This window comes from Festucalex cinctus, chromosome 4, assembly GCF_051991245.1.
Source record: "Festucalex cinctus isolate MCC-2025b chromosome 4, RoL_Fcin_1.0, whole genome shotgun sequence".
Taxonomy (NCBI): Eukaryota; Metazoa; Chordata; class Actinopteri; order Syngnathiformes; family Syngnathidae; genus Festucalex; species Festucalex cinctus.
In genome coordinates this window covers 11,587,547-11,611,292 of record NC_135414.1, presented here as the reverse complement: position 1 = coordinate 11,611,292, position 23,746 = coordinate 11,587,547, and the positions used below count along the sequence as shown (strand labels likewise).

General features: G+C 37.2%; 3 protein-coding genes across 5 annotated transcripts in view; 2 read left to right on the top strand and 1 right to left on the bottom strand.

The window, feature by feature from the left end:
• Positions 1-15,876, top strand: part of cfap70 (cilia and flagella associated protein 70) — a 15,921-nt gene extending 45 nt beyond the window's left edge. The window contains exons 1-28 of one of the 2 annotated variants that reach the window (XM_077518891.1): positions 1-155; positions 770-858; positions 1,097-1,161; positions 1,238-1,296; positions 1,394-1,489; positions 1,741-1,826; positions 3,253-3,444; positions 3,723-3,905; positions 5,183-5,277; positions 5,658-5,751; positions 6,557-6,694; positions 7,177-7,383; positions 7,630-7,701; positions 7,783-7,874; positions 7,993-8,053; positions 10,170-10,352; positions 10,469-10,600; positions 10,671-10,799; positions 10,951-11,084; positions 11,637-11,752; positions 11,817-12,023; positions 12,891-12,997; positions 13,216-13,353; positions 13,476-13,637; positions 13,745-13,834; positions 15,204-15,305; positions 15,475-15,522; positions 15,633-15,876. The exon at positions 1-155 is cut by the window's left edge and continues 45 nt beyond it. In XM_077518891.1, coding sequence (XP_077375017.1) covers positions 784-858; positions 1,097-1,161; positions 1,238-1,296; positions 1,394-1,489; positions 1,741-1,826; positions 3,253-3,444; positions 3,723-3,905; positions 5,183-5,277; positions 5,658-5,751; positions 6,557-6,694; positions 7,177-7,383; positions 7,630-7,701; positions 7,783-7,874; positions 7,993-8,053; positions 10,170-10,352; positions 10,469-10,600; positions 10,671-10,799; positions 10,951-11,084; positions 11,637-11,752; positions 11,817-12,023; positions 12,891-12,997; positions 13,216-13,353; positions 13,476-13,637; positions 13,745-13,834; positions 15,204-15,305; positions 15,475-15,522; positions 15,633-15,731 — 3,162 coding nt within the window. In that variant the 5' untranslated portion in view covers positions 1-155; positions 770-783 and the 3' untranslated portion in view covers positions 15,732-15,876. Of the gene's footprint in view, positions 156-769; positions 859-1,096; positions 1,297-1,393; positions 1,490-1,740; positions 1,827-3,252; positions 3,445-3,722; positions 3,906-5,182; positions 5,278-5,657; positions 5,752-6,556; positions 6,695-7,176; positions 7,384-7,629; positions 7,702-7,782; positions 7,875-7,992; positions 8,054-10,169; positions 10,353-10,468; positions 10,601-10,670; positions 10,800-10,950; positions 11,085-11,636; positions 11,753-11,816; positions 12,024-12,890; positions 12,998-13,215; positions 13,354-13,475; positions 13,638-13,744; positions 13,835-15,203; positions 15,306-15,474; positions 15,523-15,632 lie in introns of both variants that reach the window. The other variant, XM_077518890.1, reaches the window with a different exon arrangement.
• On the bottom strand, positions 15,772-21,072 carry LOC144017382 (transmembrane protein 138-like). Its single transcript, XM_077518892.1, has 5 exons — positions 20,799-21,072; positions 19,474-19,945; positions 19,172-19,343; positions 17,436-17,511; positions 15,772-16,588 (listed from the first exon to the last, which is right to left on the bottom strand). The coding sequence occupies exons 3-5, from the start codon at positions 19,295-19,297 to the stop codon at positions 16,476-16,478; spliced, it is 315 nt and encodes a 104-aa protein (XP_077375018.1). The 5' UTR covers positions 19,298-19,343; positions 19,474-19,945; positions 20,799-21,072; the 3' UTR covers positions 15,772-16,475.
• A 1,547-nt stretch (positions 21,073-22,619) lies between these two features.
• LOC144017379 (CD151 antigen-like) overlaps positions 22,620-23,746 on the top strand; it is a 34,879-nt gene continuing 33,752 nt past the window's right edge. For both annotated transcript variants that reach the window (XR_013283172.1, XM_077518889.1), the window contains exon 1: positions 22,620-22,996. The gene's annotated coding sequence lies outside the window, so the exon portion shown is untranslated. The remainder of the gene's footprint in view (positions 22,997-23,746) is intronic.

The window sequence follows — 23,746 nt, the reverse complement described above, 5'->3', positions numbered from 1 at the left end:
GTGTCTTTTAAGGTCCACCACGCAGCTTGCAGAGGGAAGACACAAACAGAGATTAATTTTTATTTTTATTTATTCATTTATTTATGTGTGGGTTTCCTTTTCCTTCTTCTTTTCGGGGCATTCCAAGTGAGCAAGAACGTCAGTTTCATTTGATGGTATGTGAAATGTGTTCGGTGTTTGGTAGTATTCGCGAATCGTGACTGGTGTTAAACGCAGGGCAGGGACGTCACGCAGTGGAAAACTTACAAGAATCTTTTTATATGATAACCAATTCATGGAAAATACTTTATCTCAACACAAGCAAGCTGCAACTTTGTACGCGAATCGTGCTGTCATTTTGAGCTGGACTGAATAAACACTTGTTGCTATGGGCAACGGCCTAGGGAACGTCTACAAAACGCAGAAACGAAAACATTGGTTGGTGGCAACTAGCATGGACCAATAACAGTATAATAGCTACGAATATTATTACAATGACATTCCAACTTAACACATTGATGATAATAATAATAGTAATAATAATAATAATAATAATAATAATAATAATAATAATAATAATAATAATAATAATAATAATAATGAAGCATTAACAATTAAAATAGAGTCAATTGTATCACTTATTGTTAATTTGTCTGTGTCTGATCACTAGTTGAAGCATTATTTGGAAGAGCAAACAGATGAAATTACATTTAAATTAATAACTGATAGTTACACTAATTGAACCCTGACAGTCACTGTTGACACTAATTTCTATTACTTTCATTCCCAGGTTATTTGCCTTGAATGATGGAGTCTTCTAATGAGAGGCCAGAAAATAACATTGACATCAAAATAACTATTACTCGTGCAACTAACATGGTGAGTAAAGACAGCTTCATGTTGTCTTCACTTCCTATACTTCCTTTAAGCAATTAGGTGAGAAGCGATTATTTATCCAATTATCCATTTATTTTTATTATTATTTCTTTTTCTTTTTTTAAATAGATTTGTTTAATCACAGTTTTACTAAGGTGTCAACGCCCTGATGTTGTTTAAATTTTCGACAACAATATTAATTCTGTCTTACTGATTTGGCATTTCAATTCCTAATTCTAAGTCTGATTTTGAAGCATGGAAAAAAGACAGGAACTATCCAAAGTTTTCTTCGGATGGAGATCAATGGTACGATCTTGGCAGAATCTGAAAAGCGTACAGTCGATCCCACAGCCCCGTACATTGAGTATGACTTCACCCACAGTTTCCCCTGCTGCAATGAAGTTCTGGCTCTTAGTGACATACCTCATAAACCAGTCGTAGGTACTGTAAGTTGTGTGAGTAGCGTAGTTGTTGAATTTCAAACAAAAGAGTTCTTCACATCATATTCCGTTAATGTGAATGCTTTTGCTGTTGTCAGTGACGTTGATAGAGGTTGTTCCTGAAAAGAAAAAAGTGGAGGCAAAGTCAATAGTCCTGGGCCAGGCAGTGATTGACCTGCTGCCTTTGCTGCTAGGTAAATGTATTTTAATTGGCTTGTTAGATTTTACAGATGTGTTTTATTGATTTATGAACTAGATAACAGCCAACCAAGGAATATTGGTATTTGGTATGTGACATTTTTACCTGTTAATTCAAATGTCGAAATGATGTACAACTTTCTGAGGTACTTAAATAAAATATGGTTTACCATCAAGAAATACTAACATTAATTGAAAGTCTCCTGATGCATGGGGAACCATAACATTTTTTATTTTCTGTCGACAGGTCAATGCAGCTTCTCATCCACAGTGTCACTGCATCCAACAACCCCTTCCCCAGAAAAGGGAGCCATCTCGCCCCTCATTAGTAAGGTCAGTTAGCTTTGCTAAGAACTGCACTGAATCATCCTGAATGGTGTTTCATTCATTTTGATTCATTCCTTTCAAAGATAAGGGGACAGGGTTAAATGAGCTATACAAGTGAAAAACCCTTTACAATTTTCTTACAGTATTAGTAGAAAAAATATAAATGCAGAGAGTACTGCCCAAAGCCGGCTGGGATAGGCTCCAGCACCCCACGGTCCTTGTGAGAAGTAAGCGGTTAAGAAAATGGATGGATGGACTTCTAGTAAATCTTACTTGAGTAATTATTCTTAAGGGACAGTGTGTAGGATTTAGAGCCATTTATTGGTTGCATTCTATTAGTTCGCCACTAGATGGCACTAAATCCTACACATTGCCACATCAATAAACTAATCATCCATCCGTCCATCCATCCATCCATCCATCCATCCATCCATCCATCCATCCATCCATCCATCCATCCATCCATCCATCCAGGGCTGGACTGGCCATCTGGCATACTGGGCAGATGCCCAGTGGGCCGGCCTCTTTTGGTGCCAATGCAGTGCTTTTTCATAATTATTTTACCACAAGATACTGGCTCACAATTTAGAAGGGCCAGTCCACTGATCCATTTCAAATATAGATAGCAAACTGCAACATCATCAATAAACATCAGTGGCAGAAGTACATGTTAGGCAAGACTGTTTGGGCGGGCCAGTGCTGAAGTCAAAATGCCACAGCCGTTTTTTTTTGGGCCAGTCCAGCCCTGCATCCATCTATCCATTAGCTGAACCGTATCTTCACAAGGGTCATGGGCATGCTGGAGCCTGTCCCAGCTGTCTTCAGGCAGTAGTGTAACAGAATTTACTTAAGCACTCTCCTTACAAAATTGACTCAGAATTTTTAAGCGATATAACTAGTCTGTACTAGCTTTTTTTTTTCAAGTAAATATTACTATTTTTGTCAGTGCAACATTGATTTCAGTTATTATTTCCTTGCAGTAACAGATGGTTGGCGATTGCCTATTCCCCACATGGGGGTGAGTGAAGAAATGCTTTTGTTGTAATTAGACATAAGCCAAAACTGTAGGCACGGCGTTTGCTTTGTACTCCATAACACTTCGAGGTGCCTTCTGTTGCATATCCCAAGAAGAAGTTTTCAAAGTTACTTTAGCTTCCTTAAAGTCATCAATTTTATTTTTGTCAATATCATACCGTACTACAGCCTGTTTGGAATCGATGGGATTCAGTAAGACACAAATTACTGCAAGGAACACATCAATTGCGTTTGTTTAAATAAATTTCCATCATTTTGGTTAGATATGGGCTAAAGATAAAATGCTGTCCTGAGGGTTTTGGAAGGAACTCACATTTCTTATTTATTTATTTATTTATTTATTACAATCTAGTGGTGTTTTCAAACAATAATATGGAAGAACATTTAACCCACACAGCAACCGATTTTGGACGTATGTGTCAGTGCATCAGCTCCATTGCTGACCGAAGAACAACTTGCAACTTCCAACCTGATGAAGGTATCTTTGGAGACAGCCTACTCGCTCCCTGACACATTTCATCAGGGTTCGGGGCCATCAGCCCCTCCATACATATGCACTGCTGCAATGGAGGTCCCATGTACCGCGGAGGTGAGTGTAACTCTTTGCATATTATATAACCGCTTATCTTGCACTACAAAATAGCCTGAACTAGAATTTGTTCTTTGGCTCATGCATTACCTGGAAACAGTTTCGCTATGAAGTAAACAATTTAATGGAATAACAACAGAACCATTTGCCTGCGCTTTGTACTTCAACAACCTGAATGTTGCATCGTAGTGTTATTGATATGAAAAAGAGGCATCAATTCATCATACAATTTCTAAAAGTGACCACTTTAAGGATTCCATTGCTCGTCTGACTCCCAGAAAGACCAGCTATTATTGTTTAGCGAAGGACAACTAAAGGCAGGAGGGCACAGGGAAGACAACGGCCGGCAGAGGAAGAGACCGCATCATGCGCCCCTGGCTCCGGGGAACCACTTCTTGCCAGAAGCGTTTTTCCACACTCAACCCATTGATCAAGAAGATGGCGAGCTTACTGGTTTAGAGGTACTCTACCTGCTAACTCAACCAATGCTAGTTGCTTAGTAGACACTCGTCACTAGAAGATATGCAAGTAGATTGGAGCTGCCCCCAGTTTTACAATTTGGAGTTGAATCAAAATGTTCTCTATGTAGGAAATTGAAATTTGATTCGCTACTGCCACATATGGCCGAAAAATGAAACTGCATACTCTGTTCTTCACGTGCATGCTGCACGCACTCATACAAGCACAGCTTATTACTGAAGACTCAGCACACAGAGGCTGGAATCATCATAGCCAATCAGCTAAATTTACAGAGGAAAGACGTTTTACACGGCCGTGAATGCTCTCAGCATAGTAGCATTCATATTTCGTGAGCATGCTGTAGCGACAATAGGCTATCGTCACCAAGGAAAATAAGGCTACGTTTAATCTGAATGAAACGCTACGAGAATACACATGACATCCGCAGAGAGAGGGCAGGAAATTGGAACCCGAATCAAGTCTGAAAACTATTGGCCAGATGCTTGCAGGAGTACCCGTTGCGAACGATTAAGGTGTTATCTGCTAAATAGAAGATGTTTAAGACATAAATAGTCTAATAAAAAGGCTATTGCAAAGATATTTTAGGGCAGAATCCTTACATAAAGGAGCTGTAAAAGTATGCACCAAAAGTCAAGACTTATAGTAGTATCATGTGTGACATCACACAAGACAACAAATTGAGCATGTGGACCACAGCTAGGAATGTATCTTGCTGTGACATAAGGTAGAGGACGGTTTACCAGAGAAATATATAAAATCCAATTAATTAAATAACACAAGACTTTAATTCCAACAGTGCCTATAAAACCTAAAGGGCAACATTATTACGCTGTAAAAACTTTTGTCTCACCCCTTTCTTTTCCAGGAGTCTTCAAAGGTTGTATAATTGTACTTAATTTCACTTCCATTGGCCTATATAACTTTATTATACAATGGGTAATAATGTTTATGGTAGATTCTAACATGGCAATTGAAACATTGTACAATTATTAAGTCTCTGTAAAATGAAAATAAAGTCACCAATTACTTTATATAAGATGAGGATTCAAAATGTGCAATATCAAGTTCGTCTCTCCGTTCTCAATGACTATGGGTGAGTCCACTGAATGTGTGAAAGCCACGTCAAGCTTACCTCAATCGAATACCATTACTACCAATGGATACTCTTTGTGTAGCATCTTTCTTAAGCCTACACACAACTACACATTTGAAACAAAATGCATTTGGTCAAAGCTGAAGTTCTGAATGTGCCCTACAGGACCGCGAGTTCCGTAATGAAGCAGAGACCATGTTGAACAGAGTGAGCTGGGACATAGAAATGCCCTGTTTTCTCGACGCAGGAGGAGTTACCAGGTCAGTTCACATGCAACTTATTATGCTGATGGATGCAAATGGTTGTATAGTTCTTCCAAATTGGTTTAATTTCTCACTAAAAAATGTCCGCCTGGGAATTTCCAAAACTCATTTTCACTTTTTGAAATGGTTTTACTTTATTTCATGTTGAAGAGAAATTCACTTCATTTAACTGCACAAGTATTGCACTACAAACACATTTGACCAGATGGAATCCTGCATGCATGAGAGTGCTAACTTATTGATGGTGCTATTAGCCGTAGGGTGCATAATCCAAATGCAAGACAAACTATTTTTTAACTTCATGTGTCTGTAACAACTGTGCTGGCAGTGGCATGAAGATGTGAGATGATGTGTTGTAATGGTGGCTGGAATTTCAGGTTGCGTCAGAAGATCACCGAGAGCAGATTCTGGCCACTTGAGATCATGAAGTCTACGATTGCAAACGAAAAGTCGGGAGCAGCTTCCAAGGGGGTGAGACACTGCTAGGATGGAAACATTTTAATGTGCCGTGCGGCCACAATTCAAACAGCCAAACCTTTGGTTACTGATCAAGTGCTCTACGGACTGGGCCACAGCCTTCCAGTAAGACCTTCATGCTGTTGCTAGTCACCTGCTATCACCAGCTACCAGCAGGGCCACAGCAACATGCTGGTCTTGCTAGACGGTTGCAGCTCAGTGACCAAAGGTAAAAGCAGCAGTGGACATTTATGCTGGTCTATCCTCTTTTATTTAATTTATTTTATTTATTTATTTATTTATATTTTTATCAGAGCAAAACCGAGCATTGCACTGATCTGTAAGGCTGTGCAATTAATTGAAATTCAATTTCAATTTCAGTTATTACCCTCCACAATTACAAAATAGGCATAATCATAAACAAAAATAAAAAATTATTAATACTAATTGTGAGTTGTTTAAATTTATATATTTGCACCGTTTTTTAATTTTAAAATGACAAGTTTAATAAATCTTGTTTGGTCCAAAAGGAATTTGCACAATTATAGTGTTTCAAAGACATTTATTTGTCTTAATAATTGTTACATGTTTTAACATTTGCTTGCTTTGTACCAAAAATAAATAAATAAAAAATGTCCTAACCATGATTTCAATTATTACCAAATTAATCGTAATTAATATTTTTTTTCCATAATTGAGCAGCCCTATACCTACCTACGTCCACCAACAGTACCACCAGTGGGACTCTTCCTTGATAATGAATAATGTTTTTTTTTTTTGTTTTTTTTTTTTTTTGGTGTGTGTGTATGTGTGCGTGTAGCAAACAGATGAGGACCCACATATCCCCAGCCATGGTGTGGCCTTTATTGATATGGGCCGCTTACTGTATCCAGGAGTAAACCATATTCGAGGAGCATACAGTATTCAACCTTACTCAAGCACTTTATTACTGAAAAAGGTACTGCAAATGCACTTAAAAAAGTTACATTTTGAATGAAGGTCATTGATTAGTATTATTTCCAATAAAGCACACTTATTTAGTTTACTCAGGTCAACTTTATTATAGAGCATGTCAAAAAACAACCATAGCTGCATACAAGTCGTTAAATAAGTCTTTTTTTTTTTTCATTCAATATCTGGTTCTGATTTCCAGTTATTTTTGTTGTTTGTCAATCATGTTCATAAAGTTCCAAGTAAAAAAAATATTGTCTTTGACTCAGAGGAGCGTTTAAGACAGATAGACAGTAACACCCACAGACTCAATAATAATCAGCTTACTCAGTGCTCTCACCATGTCTCATCCATATTGATGTCCTTGCCCCTTCCTTTGTGAATGTTACTATAGGATATTCTCTCACATCATAAACATACAGTACGGGTACTTAAAATAAGCCTCACACTTTTCTGGTGTATGAAAAATATCTTCTGTGTGTTCCGCAGACCAGGCGAAATGTCAGTTTGTTGAAAGAGCAGTTAAAGCCTGGAAGCAGCAAAGACCGTTCTGGTACAGGTGCAGCTACCACTACAGCGACAGCTACAGTGACAACAACAACGACGACTACAGCTAGCGCTACTGCTACTACTACAACTACAAGCTCTGTAAAGACAAATACGGGAAAGGCAAAGGATGCCAAGGGGCATGTGAAGGTAGGAATACAATACTGCGTTTCTTTCTTCATAGTAATAGGTGCAAAATATACTATAATGTTGTGAAAGCAGAATGCCTTGGAATTTTTGAAAGCTTTGATTAGCTCTTCAGATTCACAAGAAGCTGGCCATGTCTCTTAATTATCTTTGTATGACGTCTATTAATCTTAGAAGCAACAGGTACATTTTGTGTCGTTTACCACCAACATATTTTTAACTTGTCTGTTTGGTTGATATTTGTGTCAGGGGACTGGTAATCAGAGTGGAACAAGCGGGACTGATGCGAACGGATCTGATCACATCCCTCCAGACAGGAAAGTAAGCTTACACATCTTTTCCTAAATATGACTCTTGAAATGCACCCTTACCATGATACAATCTCTTATTCATTGATTACAGGCATATATGGACTCAAGGTCATACATTATAATTGAAATTACGCTGACGAATTCACTAATACACAAAACATCTTCAGAAGAGTTGGCAAGAAGGTACTGTAATATACTCCAGATTACCTCAACCATGTGACTTTCTGGCCCAAATTTTGCGCTAAATATGAGCTCTAAATTCATATTGACCTATATTGTATGCATATTTTATCTCCTGTAGAGTGAAAGCACTGATCCCTCCGAAACCACCATGTTCTGTAGGACCTAACAAAGCTGAAAGGGTAAGCCATTGACCCTTATACCCTATATGTATATACTAACATACAGTTTATCTTATTGATAAAAAATATTGGGGAACAACCTTAAAATTAAATTTTCACAGAATTTGCTAATGTCTTAGAACATATCTGAGTATTATTATTATTTGTAATGGTCTGCTCTACTTTCAAGTGACCCATTTCTGATATGACTTCCTTCTTTACTAAACCCACATACAGAACACAAGCTTAAATCACAGGTACAGTAAACATCCAGCTGTTTATGCTAATAGAGAAACTGAAGTGAGAACATAAGAGCAACAGCTGGGAAGTAAACAACAATGGATACTGGACATGAGATTGAACTGACACATGTAGTATGTCTAGTGTTCCAACAGATGTGTTGTTGAGCTGTACATACATATATAACACTGGGGAAACAATTTAGAAAAAGATAAATTATGATGAGTAGATTTGTATGCCGATTAAAACTAAAATTTACATGGTCATTCCAAAATTGCAGTCAGTTTTTTCTCCAAAATTCCACTATTAGCTGTAGTAAGACTGGAGTAAGAAGAGCTGATTACGATTGGAGTCATCTTACAGTTTACATGCAATGATTTTCTCCAGATTCTCTGAACCTTTTGATAACGTTATGGACCATAGATGATGAAATCTATAAATTCCTTGCAATTGTACATTAAGCAACATTGTTGTCCTTAAACTAATTGACTATTTTCTCCCACACTCGTTCACAAAGAGGTGAACCTTGCCCCGTCTTTGCTTATGAATGACTGAGCAATTCAGAAAAAAAAACTCCTTTGATACCCAGTCATGGCACCCACCTGTTCACAATTATGTTTTTCACCTAAAGGATGTTCCAAACAGATATTTGATGAGCGTTCCTCATCAGTCTTTTTGCCTCTTGTCCCAGCTTTTTTGTAATGTGTAGCAGCCATAAAATTTTAACTTAATGATTATTTGCTAAAAATAATAAAGCTTATCAGTTTGATCATTAATCTTGTCTTTGTAGCGTATTCAATTAACTCATTCACTCCCAGCTGTTTTACTGGATTTTGATTGATTTTGAAAGGCCCACAGAATATTGTGTTCTATATTTTATAAAAACATGGAACCTAACAAAAGAATGTTTAGCAAGTATATTTTTATGTTTCCGTTTTGCAGCAATTAGCATCGTAATATAGTTTTTCACAAATCTGTTTAAAACTGGGGAAAAGAGTTTTTTGCAACATGGCACCAGTTGATCTCTTATACTCTGCTGCCACCTACTGGCCGTTTTTGCAATAACTACCTTTGATTCAAGCATTCTCTTCAGTTCAGCGGCTGCATCAAAGCCTTCTGTATGCTCTAGCATTTCAAAAAAACAAAAAAAACAAACGTATAAATACGTCTTTGGGAGCTAATGAGTTAATATAGGTTGACCTTGATTTGCAAATAATTTCAGTCTGTTTTTATTTACTTTTAAGAATGTCCCAAATGCATTGGAATTGGATTTGTAGAAATTAGTGCTGGCTTTTCGCTACACCTTGTAATCATGGGCATACTTTTGTAAGTTCTATTTTGTTTTATGCTGTCTTTTTTTTTCTGCGATTGGTTGGCAACCAGTTCAGGGTGTAGCCTGCCTACTGCCCGAAACCGGGTGGGATAGGCCACAGCACCCCCACGACCCTTGTGAGGAATAAGCGGTTCAGAAAATGGATGGATGGATGGATGGATGGATGCTGTTTATTTATTTATTTATTTTAGTTTTCAAAGCTTGTAACTATTCCATCTTATTTTTTTATTTACAAACACATTTATTTCTTTTAGAAAACAGGAATCCTGTAATAGCTAGAAAACTTGATAGACGTGATCAAGAAAAACTGAGATCAGCTTTGGATTCCGCACCCAAAAACTAGTTTAAGACAGTTGTCAGAGCTACTCTAAACTAAACCATAATTGTGTTTGCCAGTGTTTCCCCAATTGATCACTGCACTAACAGTTTAACAAAGAAAAACACTACATTCAGTTCAGCCCCAAATATGAATGTAGTCATGATCTTTCATTCATTGGATTCGTACAATACTTTGCCTCAACCCTGAACTAAATAAAGTTTTTTTTACACTTTTCTTTCATACAGGCAGTACAGAACTTTCACAGGCAGGTGGGAAATGTGGTAAGGCATGTTTTGGACCAATATGAGGAATTGTTTGGAGCAAGACTCAAACTGCCCAATGACTGCAATCGGGAGCAAATGATGGCTCAGCTCATGGGAGCTCTCAATGTGTCTGGGAGATATTTTTCCTTCAAAGAGCAAATAAAGGTCCGGATAACTGCATGTGTCACCGTTTTACTTTCAAAACATAGATGTGTCGGCCAGGTGTGCTGAAGTTTGCATGTTTTATGCAGTAATTACCCGTGTGTGCTTGTTGTGTGTAGCCCTCTGTGGTGAAGTTTGTGCGTGACAAGATGCAACAGACTGACACATTTACTGAGCAACAGGATCTGCATGAATTCGTCAGCAAGCTCTATGTGGACCTGGTGGATGAGATGCATGCTGCGCTCAACAAAGTAAATGCACACACACCCTCCCATGCACACACACATTATCGTGTAAGCATTTTGTTCCAAACCCCACTAGATTTATTCAAATGGAATTGAGGATGACTCTCCTGATGAGATCCATTTGAGTACCTCCCACCTTCGACATTTTGCACGAGAGGCTCAGCTCATTGGGGATTATCAACTGGCTGTTCGCTATTACCAAGAGGTACAACTGCACTTCAAATAAAACGAAACTCAATTCAAATCGCACTCACTCAGATAGCCACTCCATAATCCAAACTATTTTGGCCTTCTGCATGAACAAGTGTTGATGACTAAAATCAAAGCCTATCAGTCTTGTGGTTGATTTCCTGCAGCTGGTTGTCAGGCATCCCCGCGAGCCCTCTTACAAGTTTGAGTGGGGAAACCTCTACATGCAGACTGGGGATTATATGAAGGCTAAAATGTGTTTCCATGATGCTGTTGCTGTCCAGCAGTCTCACCAGCCCAGGTCAGAGCGAGGCTGTCAATGTAGTTCCATGCAGTGAATTCTACTCTCAACAAAGTCTATTTGTCCCACTCTAAACAGATTCAAATTTACACTTGGAAGAGAGTAAAAAAAAAAAAAAAGTCACTTAAGATTTGAGGAACAAACCCTTGTGGCATAGCTCAGGTGGTAGAGTGGTAATCTCCCAAGATAAAGGTCGTGAGTTCATTCCTCAACCCTTGTGTAACTTTTTTTTTTTTTTTTAAACTAGCAAAATTTAGTCAAAATATCTCCTTGTAAAATGTACTTTGAATTTATGAATGAAAAATATTTAATATGTTTTTCATGGGATAGGAAAATTCTCTCATACACAGTAAAAATACTTTGAGTAAAATTTACTCTATTGTACTTCAGTCCAAGAGCTCTAAATAGTAAACTATTTAGAGCGGGACCAAATAGACTCTGTTTAGAGCAAAATTTACTCTACAGAATTACGTAAAATACTGTTATTCAAAATGACATTCTAAAGAAAAGAATGCTGACTCAAAACCTTTCTGTTTTATACCATCGTTTTAGTCTGATGATGTGTGGCGTGCTGGCAGCCAAGTTTAATGATTTTGAGCAGGCTGAGACTTTCTTGGAACGAGCAACTAGCATAGAGCCTCCGAGTTTGGTGGCCTGGACTTTGCTGGGTAAGCCCTGAAACTGGGGAGATGCATGCAGAAAGAAGCCTCATTCTGTTTCTGCATTTGCAAGGTTTGGTCCAGGACAGTCAGAACAAAGCCATCCTAGGTGAAATGGCTTTCCTGGAGGCCAAAAGTCTCTTGAAAGCAAGAGAAGCAAGCAATCAGACACACAAGGCAGAAGAGTCAGATGGGGATGAGGAAAGCGACAAGCAGAAGGGCCAGGAAGAAGACAAGACTAATCCACCTGCAAGCCACTCTCCTATTATGAAGCCTAGTGGTAGGAATCCTCCCTTTTAATTTTAATCTCATGGCAAAAGGTAATGAGCGAGATTATAGATGTCAAACTCGAGGCCCGGGGCCGCCACATTGTTTTTTGTGACCTGTGAAAGCAAATCAAGCATGTCAACTTCCAAAAAGCTTGTGAAAATCTATACCAAATTTTCAAATTGTCACGCCAATGACGCCATAAATAATAATGCTGAGATAATGCATGACTTGGTATTAGTATTATCATTAAAGTATTATTAGTCTCATCATCATATTATCTTATTAACATTTTTTATATATTTTTTTCTTTGTCTTTATATATATATCAACATATTGTTATGATCATCATTAACACATTGGTCAATTTTTTCCCCTCTCCTTATTTGATATACTACATTATTTTGTCATTGTCAGGTTTTGAATTATATTTGGTTTGTTACTATTATTAATATTGTATGTGTGTATGTCTGCATGGGTATATGTGTGCTTGTTATGAGTTAGAAACTTTCACAAATTGCTGTTTGCACAGAACTGCACAAGGCGGTTTCTTTAGTTTGCAAATGTTTTTGTTGTTAATAAAATAATTAAAAAAAAAGAAAGAAATGTCCAAAATAGGAAAGCAATGTGTTGCTTAAAAATAAACACGCACCCTGAGCAGATGCTCATTTTTTTTTTAAAACAAAACAAAAAACAAAAACTTAATTGACTATAAGTTTTAAGACAACCTTTGTGACTAGGTGTGAAAGTGAAACTTGTGAAAGTCACTAATATAGGGCTGCTAAATAATCAGCTGCCTTTTCCTGCTTCCTGTTCACTTGAAAGGATTTGAGTGTGGTTGTGAGCCGCAATTATAACTGTTTCGGTCTTTTTCTCCCAGACGCTGAGAATGGTGAGACCGTGCATAGTGAGCCTAAAGAAAAAGTCATTTCCAAATCCATTTTCACCGAGACCCTTGAGTTTCTGTTGCACAACCATGCCCTGGAGGTAAAGAAGCACATAGCAGCTTGTTTGTCAAGACTCACACTGATCAAATATAGATGAAAACAAATAGAAAATCCACTTCCGTTCTAATGTTGTAACCCTGTGGGCAAAGTGTTAAGTAATCTTTCTCAAACATTATACAATCATATAAAAACAAGAGAAAAGCCACAGATCCATTAGTCATATTTACAGTTAGTCTGACATCTTCTTTCTATTGTCAGATGGCAGAGCGCGCTCTTTCCAAGGAACTGACTTCAAAGGGCAATCACAGCTTTCATCTGGCTTTAGTGCAGTTGCTCAGAGCGGAGTATTGCAGTGCAATTGTCACCCTCAGGGATGCGCTACTTCGGGTAGAGCCGGTAGGGACTTTCTGCTGGTGGCAGAAAATACATTCAAGCGAATTATAATCAGCTTTGGTTCTATCAGACTGTATCACATTTTCCCACTGTGTTGACTGAAGCATTTTTCTCACTGTGAGCAGGTTGCAGATATGTGGGCTCTGGATGGTCACTGTCACTTCTTGTGTGGCTCATTTGCCGAGGCCCAGGGGAGTTATGAACGGAGCCTCGACTTCCCAGAGCAGCCATCAGACACTCACCTTGTGCTGCTCCGACTGGGATCCATTTATCTTCAAGAGGAGAAGGTTAGGCATAATACACGCTGTTCCATTACATGAGTCATTGCTGACTGTACATAATGATGACAGCTGGTTTGATGTCAAAGATTGCCCATTTCTGCTGTTTTCTTTAGTTTGAGCAAGCCAAAACAACGTACCTGCAAGCTTGTGAACAATCTCCCTCCTGCCTCACTTGGTTGGGCCTGGGTATTGCCTGTTACCGGGTAAAAAGCCGTCTACAGTATTACTAATATGTGGAGATGCTGAAAACTATGTATTACAAAATATACTCTCTATTATTAACATACAGGTTTAACTGTATACTATTTCTGTACAAATGTTTACAAAAATGTATTGTTACATACTGTATACTGTACATATAATTTCAAAGTACTTTGGGTATGGGTTACGAGTAAGCTGAATTGGTTTCTTAAGAGCTAGTGATTAAAATAACTAAACATTAAGTAGCCTATTTGTAACCTGAGAGGATAAATACAGATACAGATACGGATGTATGTCTACAAATTAAGTATCATAACATACTGGAAAACCTGCTGTAAAATCTTCTGCTTTCTTGTGAAATAGTCTTGCCTGACAAATGTGGAAAAGTAATGATTTCAGATGTATTTCTTTGGTATACAGTTACAGTCTATTTTTTAAACTTTGATTTAAAAAAAAAAAAGAATTAATTGATGAGTCCAAATTGTTATAGTGGCGCTGTATTGAATTTATTGTTTTTTATTTTGACATTTATGAGGAAAACGGGAGACTAATTTAAAAGGGGAAGTCAAAACAACTTAATACTTAATATGAATACAAGGGGTGGGGAAAAAAATCGATATCGCAATATATTGTTGCGCTCTCTGTTGCAATAAATTATCGATACACTGACAGTAGACATCGATGTCATGTGTCCAGTTGTGCAGTGTTATGTTATAAATGTTTATGCACTTTAATTTGTCTCACTTTACAATGTTTATAATTAAAAGGCTAAGAGACAGTGAGGCACAATGCAGAACTTTGTACATTGTACATGCTTTGGCATTAAATAAATGCATAATTAGACATTTTCCTTTTTATGGGCATTTGTTTGGCTTTTTCAGTCACATATCGTGATATATTGCTAAAAATGATTTTGACAAAATATCAAAAATCGTAGCTATCGTGTATCGTGATATTATCGATATCGTGAGTCAAATATCGTCACAGTATTGAATCGTGGTTTGCCCGTATCATCCCACCGCTAATGAATACACACAAAAATTTCCTTTGCAGTGTTTTTAGTGCCCCCCACTATCCATCTCAGGGGCAGCCATTTTGTAACCTGCTGTCACCTGAAAATGATTAGTGACAGCCATGATTGGTTGTCACCTGAGCCCTGAGCAACTATCATTTTCATCCGACAGCAAGTGGCAAAATGGCCCCCAGAGATGATAATAACTGGTGGATTTTTCTGCTTAATTCATATTCCACAAAGGCAATATTAATCAAAATGCCGTGTTTAGACTAGTGGGCCTGCATAGAAGATTTTGTAAAGACAAATATTGACTTGACTTCCCCTTTAAATGTGTCTCCATATGTTTGAGTATATAGCTGGAGGAACTTTGGATAGCTGAAGAAGCTTTGACGGAGGCCAACCATCTGAACAACCAGAACGCCGAGGTGTGGGCCTACTTGGCGCTGATTTGCCTCAGGGTGAGTGAAAATTATGCCATGACTTCTGTTGTTTTCCTGTGAGATCTGATTTGTTCAAGTTTAAAGCCCTCAGGTTTACCCTCAGATCAGAGAGAACTCTTGTACTTCAATTAATCCCCTGAACTGGGGAAATTCCTTTCTCACAACCACAATACTCTTGTAATTTCAGTTTGAAAGGCAAGAGGAAGCAAAATTGTTTTACAAATATGCTAACAGGGTGAGTTCGACTTGTCTGTTTCTCTTCTTGAAGGATGTGTATGTGCATTTATTTCATACAGAAAAATCTCACAATATTTTTGGTGTGCTTTATATTTTCTCGCTTTACAGTTCAACCTGGAGAACACATCACTTCACATGGAGGTGAAAGAGCTGCAAGATCAGGCCCGAATCCGTCCTCTGGCATCATGCTTTGAACCACACTCTTAACACAGTGCTTTATTCTTGGGAGCAAACACAAAACAAGCCCAGTGCTTTACTAATTTTGCCATTTTCAGCAGTAAAAAAGTTAATATTTTGTCTATCATGAATGTAATGTCATTTTTCATGTGCAATAAACACCTTTAAAAACGCATTTTGCCACTTGCTGTCGACTGAAAATAACATCACATGTTGATGGCTCAGGTAACAACCAATCATGGCTTACCTAACGTTTACAAGTTGTGCTATCAAAACTGGCAAAATATAGCAGATTAAAATTTTATTGGACTGGTGCTGTGGAAACACATGCTACTGGAAAAAATAAAAAATCCACGTTGTGATGAAACAGTTGAAACTCAGATGAGTGTTAAATAAGTGGCCACCATAAAAAAAAACTGTTTATTTATAAACTCACAGCAACATTCATAGTCAGGTTTGTATATAAAACAATGAAAATACATGTAGTCTTTGAAAATATGCAGCATAAAAAATGATATGGTGACTAAACCTGAAAATACATTTCTATTAAGAAGTTCCAACATGCCATTCAAACTTTAAAACAATTTAAGACGTAATATAAATATACAAATTTTGGCACGTTAAAATAACTTTTTTTCACTATCATAATTCGTATGTGATGGATGGCAGCAGCTTTTCAAAATGTATGCAAGTACATTATGCACAGAAATATGGGAAATATCCTCCTGGTCGTATGGATTTAACAGCATCTGTGGTCTTATGGGGGAGGGGGTGTCACTGTCTGACATGTGCAAAGAGCTCACGCAGCCACGGTGAATCCTCATAAAGGCGAGGGTCACCCAAATACTCTGAGGTCCTCTTGTAGTAGTAGTAGTACAACACAGACACTGGTAACACATTTAAAAACATAAAATAGGGAACATGAACTTCTTCAACACAAAAATGAAACACAACATGTAGAATTTCATTTTGTTTTAAATGCTCATAGTTGTCGTGTTCTTATAATAGCTTTTGCCGAAGTTGTTTTCAATTTTTTTTATTATTATTTTTTTTTCCATGAGTACTAGAGGTACTTAAATATTCTGCAATATTGTTCCTTCTTTTTCCATGATTGTTTGACAAAACAGCAATGCAAAATTATGAGTCTTGCAACATCCAATTACTTTTTTTAGGGGGGAAAAAGTTGTGTTTTTATTTTGACAAATATCATTTGTAATCAATGGCCCACATAACATTTTTCAGGACAGTTTTGATTCTGAAATAGTTTTTGGCTGGTAATATTCTGTCACTACATACAGTACTTTAACTTGCTCTCAGCCCATAGAAGAGCACAGCATACCAGGGCACAATCGGTTTTGGCTAGGATTAACTGAAGAGAACAATGACTGGATATTAGTTCATTTGATGATCCCCTTAATAGATTATGTGCATGTAAACCCAAGCTGTATGACAATTGGGGTCTCTGCATCCTGTTCATAAAAAGAAAACCTTGTTGTACAAAACATTGGCGAGGTTCATGTTTTCAATCCCTGGCCTTCACTGAAAATGAAAACAAATAATGCAGAAAAATGGAAATAAAATTTCTTCTGTAATCTTGAAAGAACAGCTGTACTCAATTTACTTTAATGTTTAAAATCGCTATACGTAGTGAACAAACAGTGATGAAAGGTTTCGTTTTGTTTTTTTTGTGATTCGGTGTCTTACTTGAAATATAAGGGACACTGGCTTTCTTACCAGTTCTTTGGAACACAAACAACACCTGAAGGCCATCTGTCCAAATAAATCGTTTGGTATTTAGCCATCGCAGATTCTGCAAATACAGAGAAAGCATCACTCTTGACTTTGCTTTTAATCACACAATACAAAGAACAGATGTGCAATGAAAAGATATTCTGAGTCAGTGAAACATACTGAATGCTAATGTTTTGCATTCCAAAACAAGACTGAAAGGCTTGATGAATATAACAGTGAGGTAGAAAACAACATTTAGCTCGTCAGATGCCAATCCAATCGAATGACTATGCAAGGTTTGGAGCTTGTTACATATAGGTGAGTGCTGTTGAGGTCAAACTACTTCAAATATTTTAGTTTTTAGGTTTACACACAACAAACCATTAGTGTGACTAAATCTCAAGATGTTTGAACTTTGTTTGGTCTCCAATGACAACTCATAACAAAGTGGTGAACTCATTTGAACCAAAAATTTGTGTCACAAAAATCCAATAATTAGGTACAATGTTTTCAGTGCACTTTGACCATAGCGCATGAATTCATTTTTAATTGTTAGACTTACTGGTTTGAAAGTACTGAAGCGTATTGCATTCACTTGAGAAAATAAAAATAAAAAATGTTTTTCTGACTATTTTTGGGGGGGAGCTTTGTTTCTTTGAGTATTTTTTTTTTTCGTTTTTTCTTATTATTATTTTTTTTTCTGTTGTACTGAACATTTTTTTCTCTCATAAAAAAACGAAAAACAGAAAAAAAAATTACTCCAAAAAACAGAGGGAAATAAATAATTCCAAAAGACAGAAAAGAAAAAAAAAACATTCCAAAAAACAGAGCACCAACTTCTGTTTTTAAGAGTAATTTTTTGGGGCCTCTGAACTCCAAATGACTTGTTGCAAACCACTGACCTGTGTGTATGAATGGATAGCCAATAGCCCATACACGCCATTGCAAGCCATTGAAGTCACAGGGCGGCCATCTTGTTACTCCCAAGTCACGAGCAGACTACTGTATAGACTATACGGTATACGTACAGATGAGACATATGCAGCTTGTAGGCAGTTAGTATAAGGCCGGAGGTGGGTGTGCCGGGGTGGTCACTATTTTTTTTTAACAAGGAAAACAACGAGAGAGAGAAAAAAAACAAAAAAAAACGGAAAAAAACACCCACCCCGCCTCCGGCCTTATACTATACCTTATTATACCTTATACTAAATGCCTACGAGCTGCATATGTCTCATCTGTACGTATAGTCATATATACAGGTATACTGAAACATGTCACTTGGAGTTCAGAGGTCCAAAAAAAAAAGAAATTACTCCGAAAAACAAAAGTCGGTGCTCTGTTTTTCGGAATAGTTTTTTTTTTTCTGTTTTTTGGAATATTTTTTTTTCCTGTTTTTTTTCCTGTTTTTTTTTATTTTTATTTATTTATTTATTTATTTTAATAATGTTTTTCCCACTGTTTTCGGAGTAATTTTTTTCCCCGTTTTTCTGAGTCTTTTTTTTTTTTTTTTCCGGAATAATTTATATTTTTTTATGACAAAAAAAAATATTCAGTAAAACAGAAAAAAATATTCAGAAAAACAGAATAAAAAAAAATACTCAAAAAAACAAAGCTCCCAAAAAAAAATTGTCAGAAAATCAGATTATTTTTTTTTTCCAAGTGAATGCAATATGCTTCCGCATGAAAGCACATGTAGCTATCTTTTTTTTTTTTTGTGCAAAATATCTGGTCCCACTCACCATGAGCCAGGAATGGAGTATTACACTGAAGGTCAAATAGAGTGCAGAGAGCATTAGCAAAGCTCTAAATCTCTCCAGCAATATGGCTACCAGACCGACCTGGAACACGTAGGTGTTAAACAGCATCAAGAGAATGATGATGAGATTGAACAAAATGGCAATGTCTTGAATGCTATAAGGAAAGAAAAAGGGGAAAAAACGCAATGGATATTTTAAACACGGAAGTCATTATCAGAGGATAAAACAATTTGCCATCTTGATTCATCGTCACCTTAAGTGTTTCACTGCATTGTTGGACTTACACGAAAAGTACTAGTTGGACTGCTTGTTCATCTCTAAGCAGCTCGCCGAATGAGTTGACGAACAGGTCGAAAGAGAGCAGACTGAGCTGAATAAGCAACACCAGTGAGTAGTTGTTGGGTTGAAGTTTCTCCGTCCCGTAGGCTGGTAGCCCCGGCGGATTCTGGTTCCGCAGTGGATCCAAGGCTGCACTGATCTCTACATACAAACTTCAGCCTACAATCGGAACTCCTGCTGCTTTGAGAGGCTCATTGATTGAGTGGTAATGGTCACTTTGTTGGATGAACTTTCTGGAATAGACAGCTGTCAACATGTCAAGCCTGACATAGGAAGTATTGCATCAGGTCAGGCAGTGTACTGGTGAAACCTCCAGTAATGGAAAACTCCTCCTTCTTTTTTGTTTTGTTTTTAAATTTATTTTATTGATTCTTCATTTTGGAACTGGAGAGACATCTGCATCCAAATCCAGCGACTCTAGAAAATAACAGAGGGGAGACACATTTGTATTCTAGTTTAGCTGCAAATCATATTTATTGCATCGTGCAAATGTCATCCTTTCACAGATTTGCATGTATTCATGCAGTATTCTGAATTTGATTGGAAAATTCACACGTGCGCACACGCACAGATTGGGTTTATGTCCTTACAAACTATCACACAGAAAAGAAGGTGAGGTGAATGTTTCAATTTACATCAGGCTATATAGTCTGGGCTGCAATAAAGCACCCATTACTGGGTGAAAAATCTGTCTGATGACATTTCATGTCAGCTGTCCATACAATCCGAATACATTAACTGCTAAATCAGATGCGGTTGCTTGATAGCTATAAACTAGAGGCTTAAATTAAAGGACATTATTATTCAGTCGTGAGAAGATCCAATATTTTTTCTGCTGATCTATGTTCTATTGAATACTTTGCAACGTAAGTAGCATTATCTTGCATAACTTTACACCTTGACCTAATCTTGAGCATAACACACAGCAGTTTAAATAAAAATAATGTTAAATTGTTTAAATAAACCAAAACATCACACAAATGTGCATAGGGGGTCAAAGAAAAGTGGGTTAAAATTAGGAAGATGTTTCAAAAGACCTGCTTTGGAGAGCCCTTTTGCTTGAAACTGATTCTATAATTGCTTTAACATCTCAAACTATGCTCATGCTTAAATGGTACAAAGTGCTTTAAAAAACAACAACAAAACAACAACAACAACAACAACAACAAAAACAACTCAATTACATGTGCACCTGCATGCATTGAGTGATGATTTGAAATATTCCATAAAGAAAAAAAAATAAAGCTGAATATCATTTCAAGTTACTTACATCCATTAGAAGAACAACAAAGTCCAATTTATCTCTAGCTGCCATCTGGAAAAGCAGGTCCACTTTTCATTGCTGCTGCCTCTGGGACCATTAATTGAGGTTTTGTAAATGTTTTTTCCCCCGATCCTACATCCTACACCTGCATCCTACGAGCCGGGATGAATGTATGTCAGTCTCCCAAGTGACACCTCTTTTCCACACATAAGGTCCATCCAGGAGATGTATTAATAGCTCTGCACAGCCATGACAGGTGTGCAGGAGATTAGGGCTCCTCTTCAGCAGAGACCAACAACCTAGAGACCAAATAGTGACTAATACATGGTGATTAGCAGAGGGTGGCACTGCTCTTGTCCGTAAACAATAGTGTAAAGTGTGACTACAGGAAGAGAGGAATGTCTCGGGTGAGAGTGTTAGAAATACTCAGTTTGAAATGTGACAAGACTCAGATTCATAATGTCAAGTATTATCAATTTAGAAATGGGGGTATGTACAGTATACTTTTGATTGCTATTAAAAGATGGCTTTTCTCTTTGATGGAATCTATAGATGTTATTAACATTTAGAAATATGTATACGTGTATATATTCTTGTCATTACCATTAAAAGATCTGTGGTTTCTGTGATGGAATACGTAGTTGGGGTTGAGCTAACAATTTAAGACTTTCCCAGTTAATTTGAAAACTCCTAAACATCTTGTCATCATTCAGAGTGTCATCCTTCTCTATGTTTAGGCATATCCTCTAAATTCAAGCAGCAACATGAACACAAATGTGTATATTTACCTGTGAAACAGCATGCATTCATTAGTAGATAAAAAAAACAACAACAGATGGACATCTTTTATTGTCTGCATGATGTTTTGTCTTTTCCCCCTCTTGGACTTGGTTAACATGCACATGATTTTGTAGGTACTGACACACCTCAGTAATTACTCATTATTAATTCATATTAGAAATTATTTTTAAATGTGTTTACATTATTGGGATTTTTTTTTAGTTTCAATGTACTTTTTTAAGTACAGTATTATATTCAAAGTGCATAACAAAGGGCAGATTCATGACCGCTCACAAATAATGCTGGATACTATTTAATGAGATAACCACCTTTTTTTGGGGGGGGGGGAATTGTAGAGCTATTTTGTGGATACCGGTACTGATAATGTGAAGGGCTACTACCAATTTGATGATATGAAGCATCTATGTCTATATGTGAAGATGTGTTTAATTATGTTTAATTACAAATTGTCAATGATTTAACAAGGTGGGGAAACTGATAGTTGTACTTTGTTTCTATAAATCTCTACAAAATTGTTTACATTTTCAAATGATCACTTCTATTTTATAATTTAGGAAATCACAATGCTGCCTACCTGCTTTCTTTCTTTCTTTCTTTCTTTCTTTCTTTCTTTCTTTCTTTCTTTCTTTCTTTCTTTCTTTCTTTCTTTCTTTCTTTCTTTCTTTCTTTCTTTCTTTCTTTCTTATGCTGCTAGTAACATTGGTCCAGGTTGCCCAAATTCAAAATGCACCTGGGAGTGTATGGGGCCATCCAGTGGTGAAAAAGGGTGATTACACACAATTCTGCATGGGCCGGTTACGTTTGCCAAGATGCTCCTTTTATTATTATAATATTTTTGTGTCACAATTAGTACACAATCATAATGCGGTTCAATTCTACACCAGAAAATTAAATATAGCAAAACAAGAAATGTCAGTGATCAAACAGATTTGATGATGTACAGTATCGACATATCCTTACAAGGATTCTTCCAAACATCACCTGGGCTCCAGCAAAGCACAATTAAAAGTGTAGTTGTCGTTTATGAATGTTAATGTGTATTAATAAACTGCTGCTGCTTTCGTGCGTTTTGGGAGTAAGGGTCTTCCTGAATCTGGTGTCTTACTGATTGTTCCGGCTAGTTCATTTATACTTCTGTTACGTTTTTATTAAATGTAGTTGCGTTTTATACCACTGGTCTAGTAGTGTTTGAATAACTCAAAATGTGGCCTCGGGACAGGAAAAAGACGCACACTGTCCCGGAAGGTGTCCTGGGGTGGAGCTTGTGTGGTTCGCAACCGTGGGATAGTTTTCGTTCGATCGACAGTATTGTGAACCAAAAAGCTCGGAGGGGGAAAAACCAAACAAACAACATTTAGAATTCGTGTGTACATTTTTGTCAAGACTTTAATCATAAATAACAGGTAAGTGAATTTATCGTTACCATACACGGGCCACTTCCATTCCCAACCTTTGCAATGATGGAATCGTTTCGCCCTCAAAATGACACATTTAATGTCTGTAAACCTTTTTAAACAAGCACATGTGCTACCCAGGTAAAGTATATTTCAAACATAAAAATATGCTGTTTAACCCTAAGTATCGTAACACCACTAGCGTTAGCTTAGTGATGTACCCCTGTTAGCATTTTTAGCTCAGATTCCTTATCGCTTATAATTTAAAACCCAAGTAGTCAATATTCAGTCTTCAAGACAAAATAGGTTTATTGCAGTTTCAAACGATTTTAAGACTAGATGAGGCGAAAACTAGTGAAGTGACGTGAACACGTGAGCAACGTTGTGGGGAGGAAGGTTGTGTTCAGGTAAGGCTCAACCCATGTGATTTGATATAAATCTAACAACCTAGTTACAAATCCTCATCAAAGGAAACGACCCTGATGCTCCTCACATAGGATAGACTTAAACAATTTCTAAAAGATACACACAATCATCACAATCTCATGTCAACGTGGATACAAGAACTGCATCAAAAGATTATGATGTGGATGCTCAGTAGCAGGCAGTGCAATTCTGCACCACTGCAAATTAAAACCACACATTTTAGATTACAGTATTTGACAGTATTCTAACAAAATTGAGCATTATTAATGTATGGATGCATGGGTCTTTGCTCAGTTTGATGTACTTCCCGGGTTTTATTGTTCAGGTACACCT

What these genes read in the sequence shown, in the direction of transcription:
- LOC144017382 (XM_077518892.1), bottom strand. Translation starts at nt 19,297, where the DNA reads ATGCTGTTTAACACCTACGTGTTCCAGGTCGGTCTGGTAGCCATATTG. An exon ending in TACTCCATTCCTGGCTCATG is followed by an intron (nt 17,512 to 19,171) that starts GTGAGTGGGACC and finishes CTGTATTTGCAG; the next exon opens with AATCTGCGATGGCTAAATAC. An exon ending in GTTTGTGTTCCAAAGAACTG is followed by an intron (nt 16,589 to 17,435) that starts GTAAGAAAGCCA and finishes ATGTGTTACCAG; the next exon opens with TGTCTGTGTTGTACTACTAC.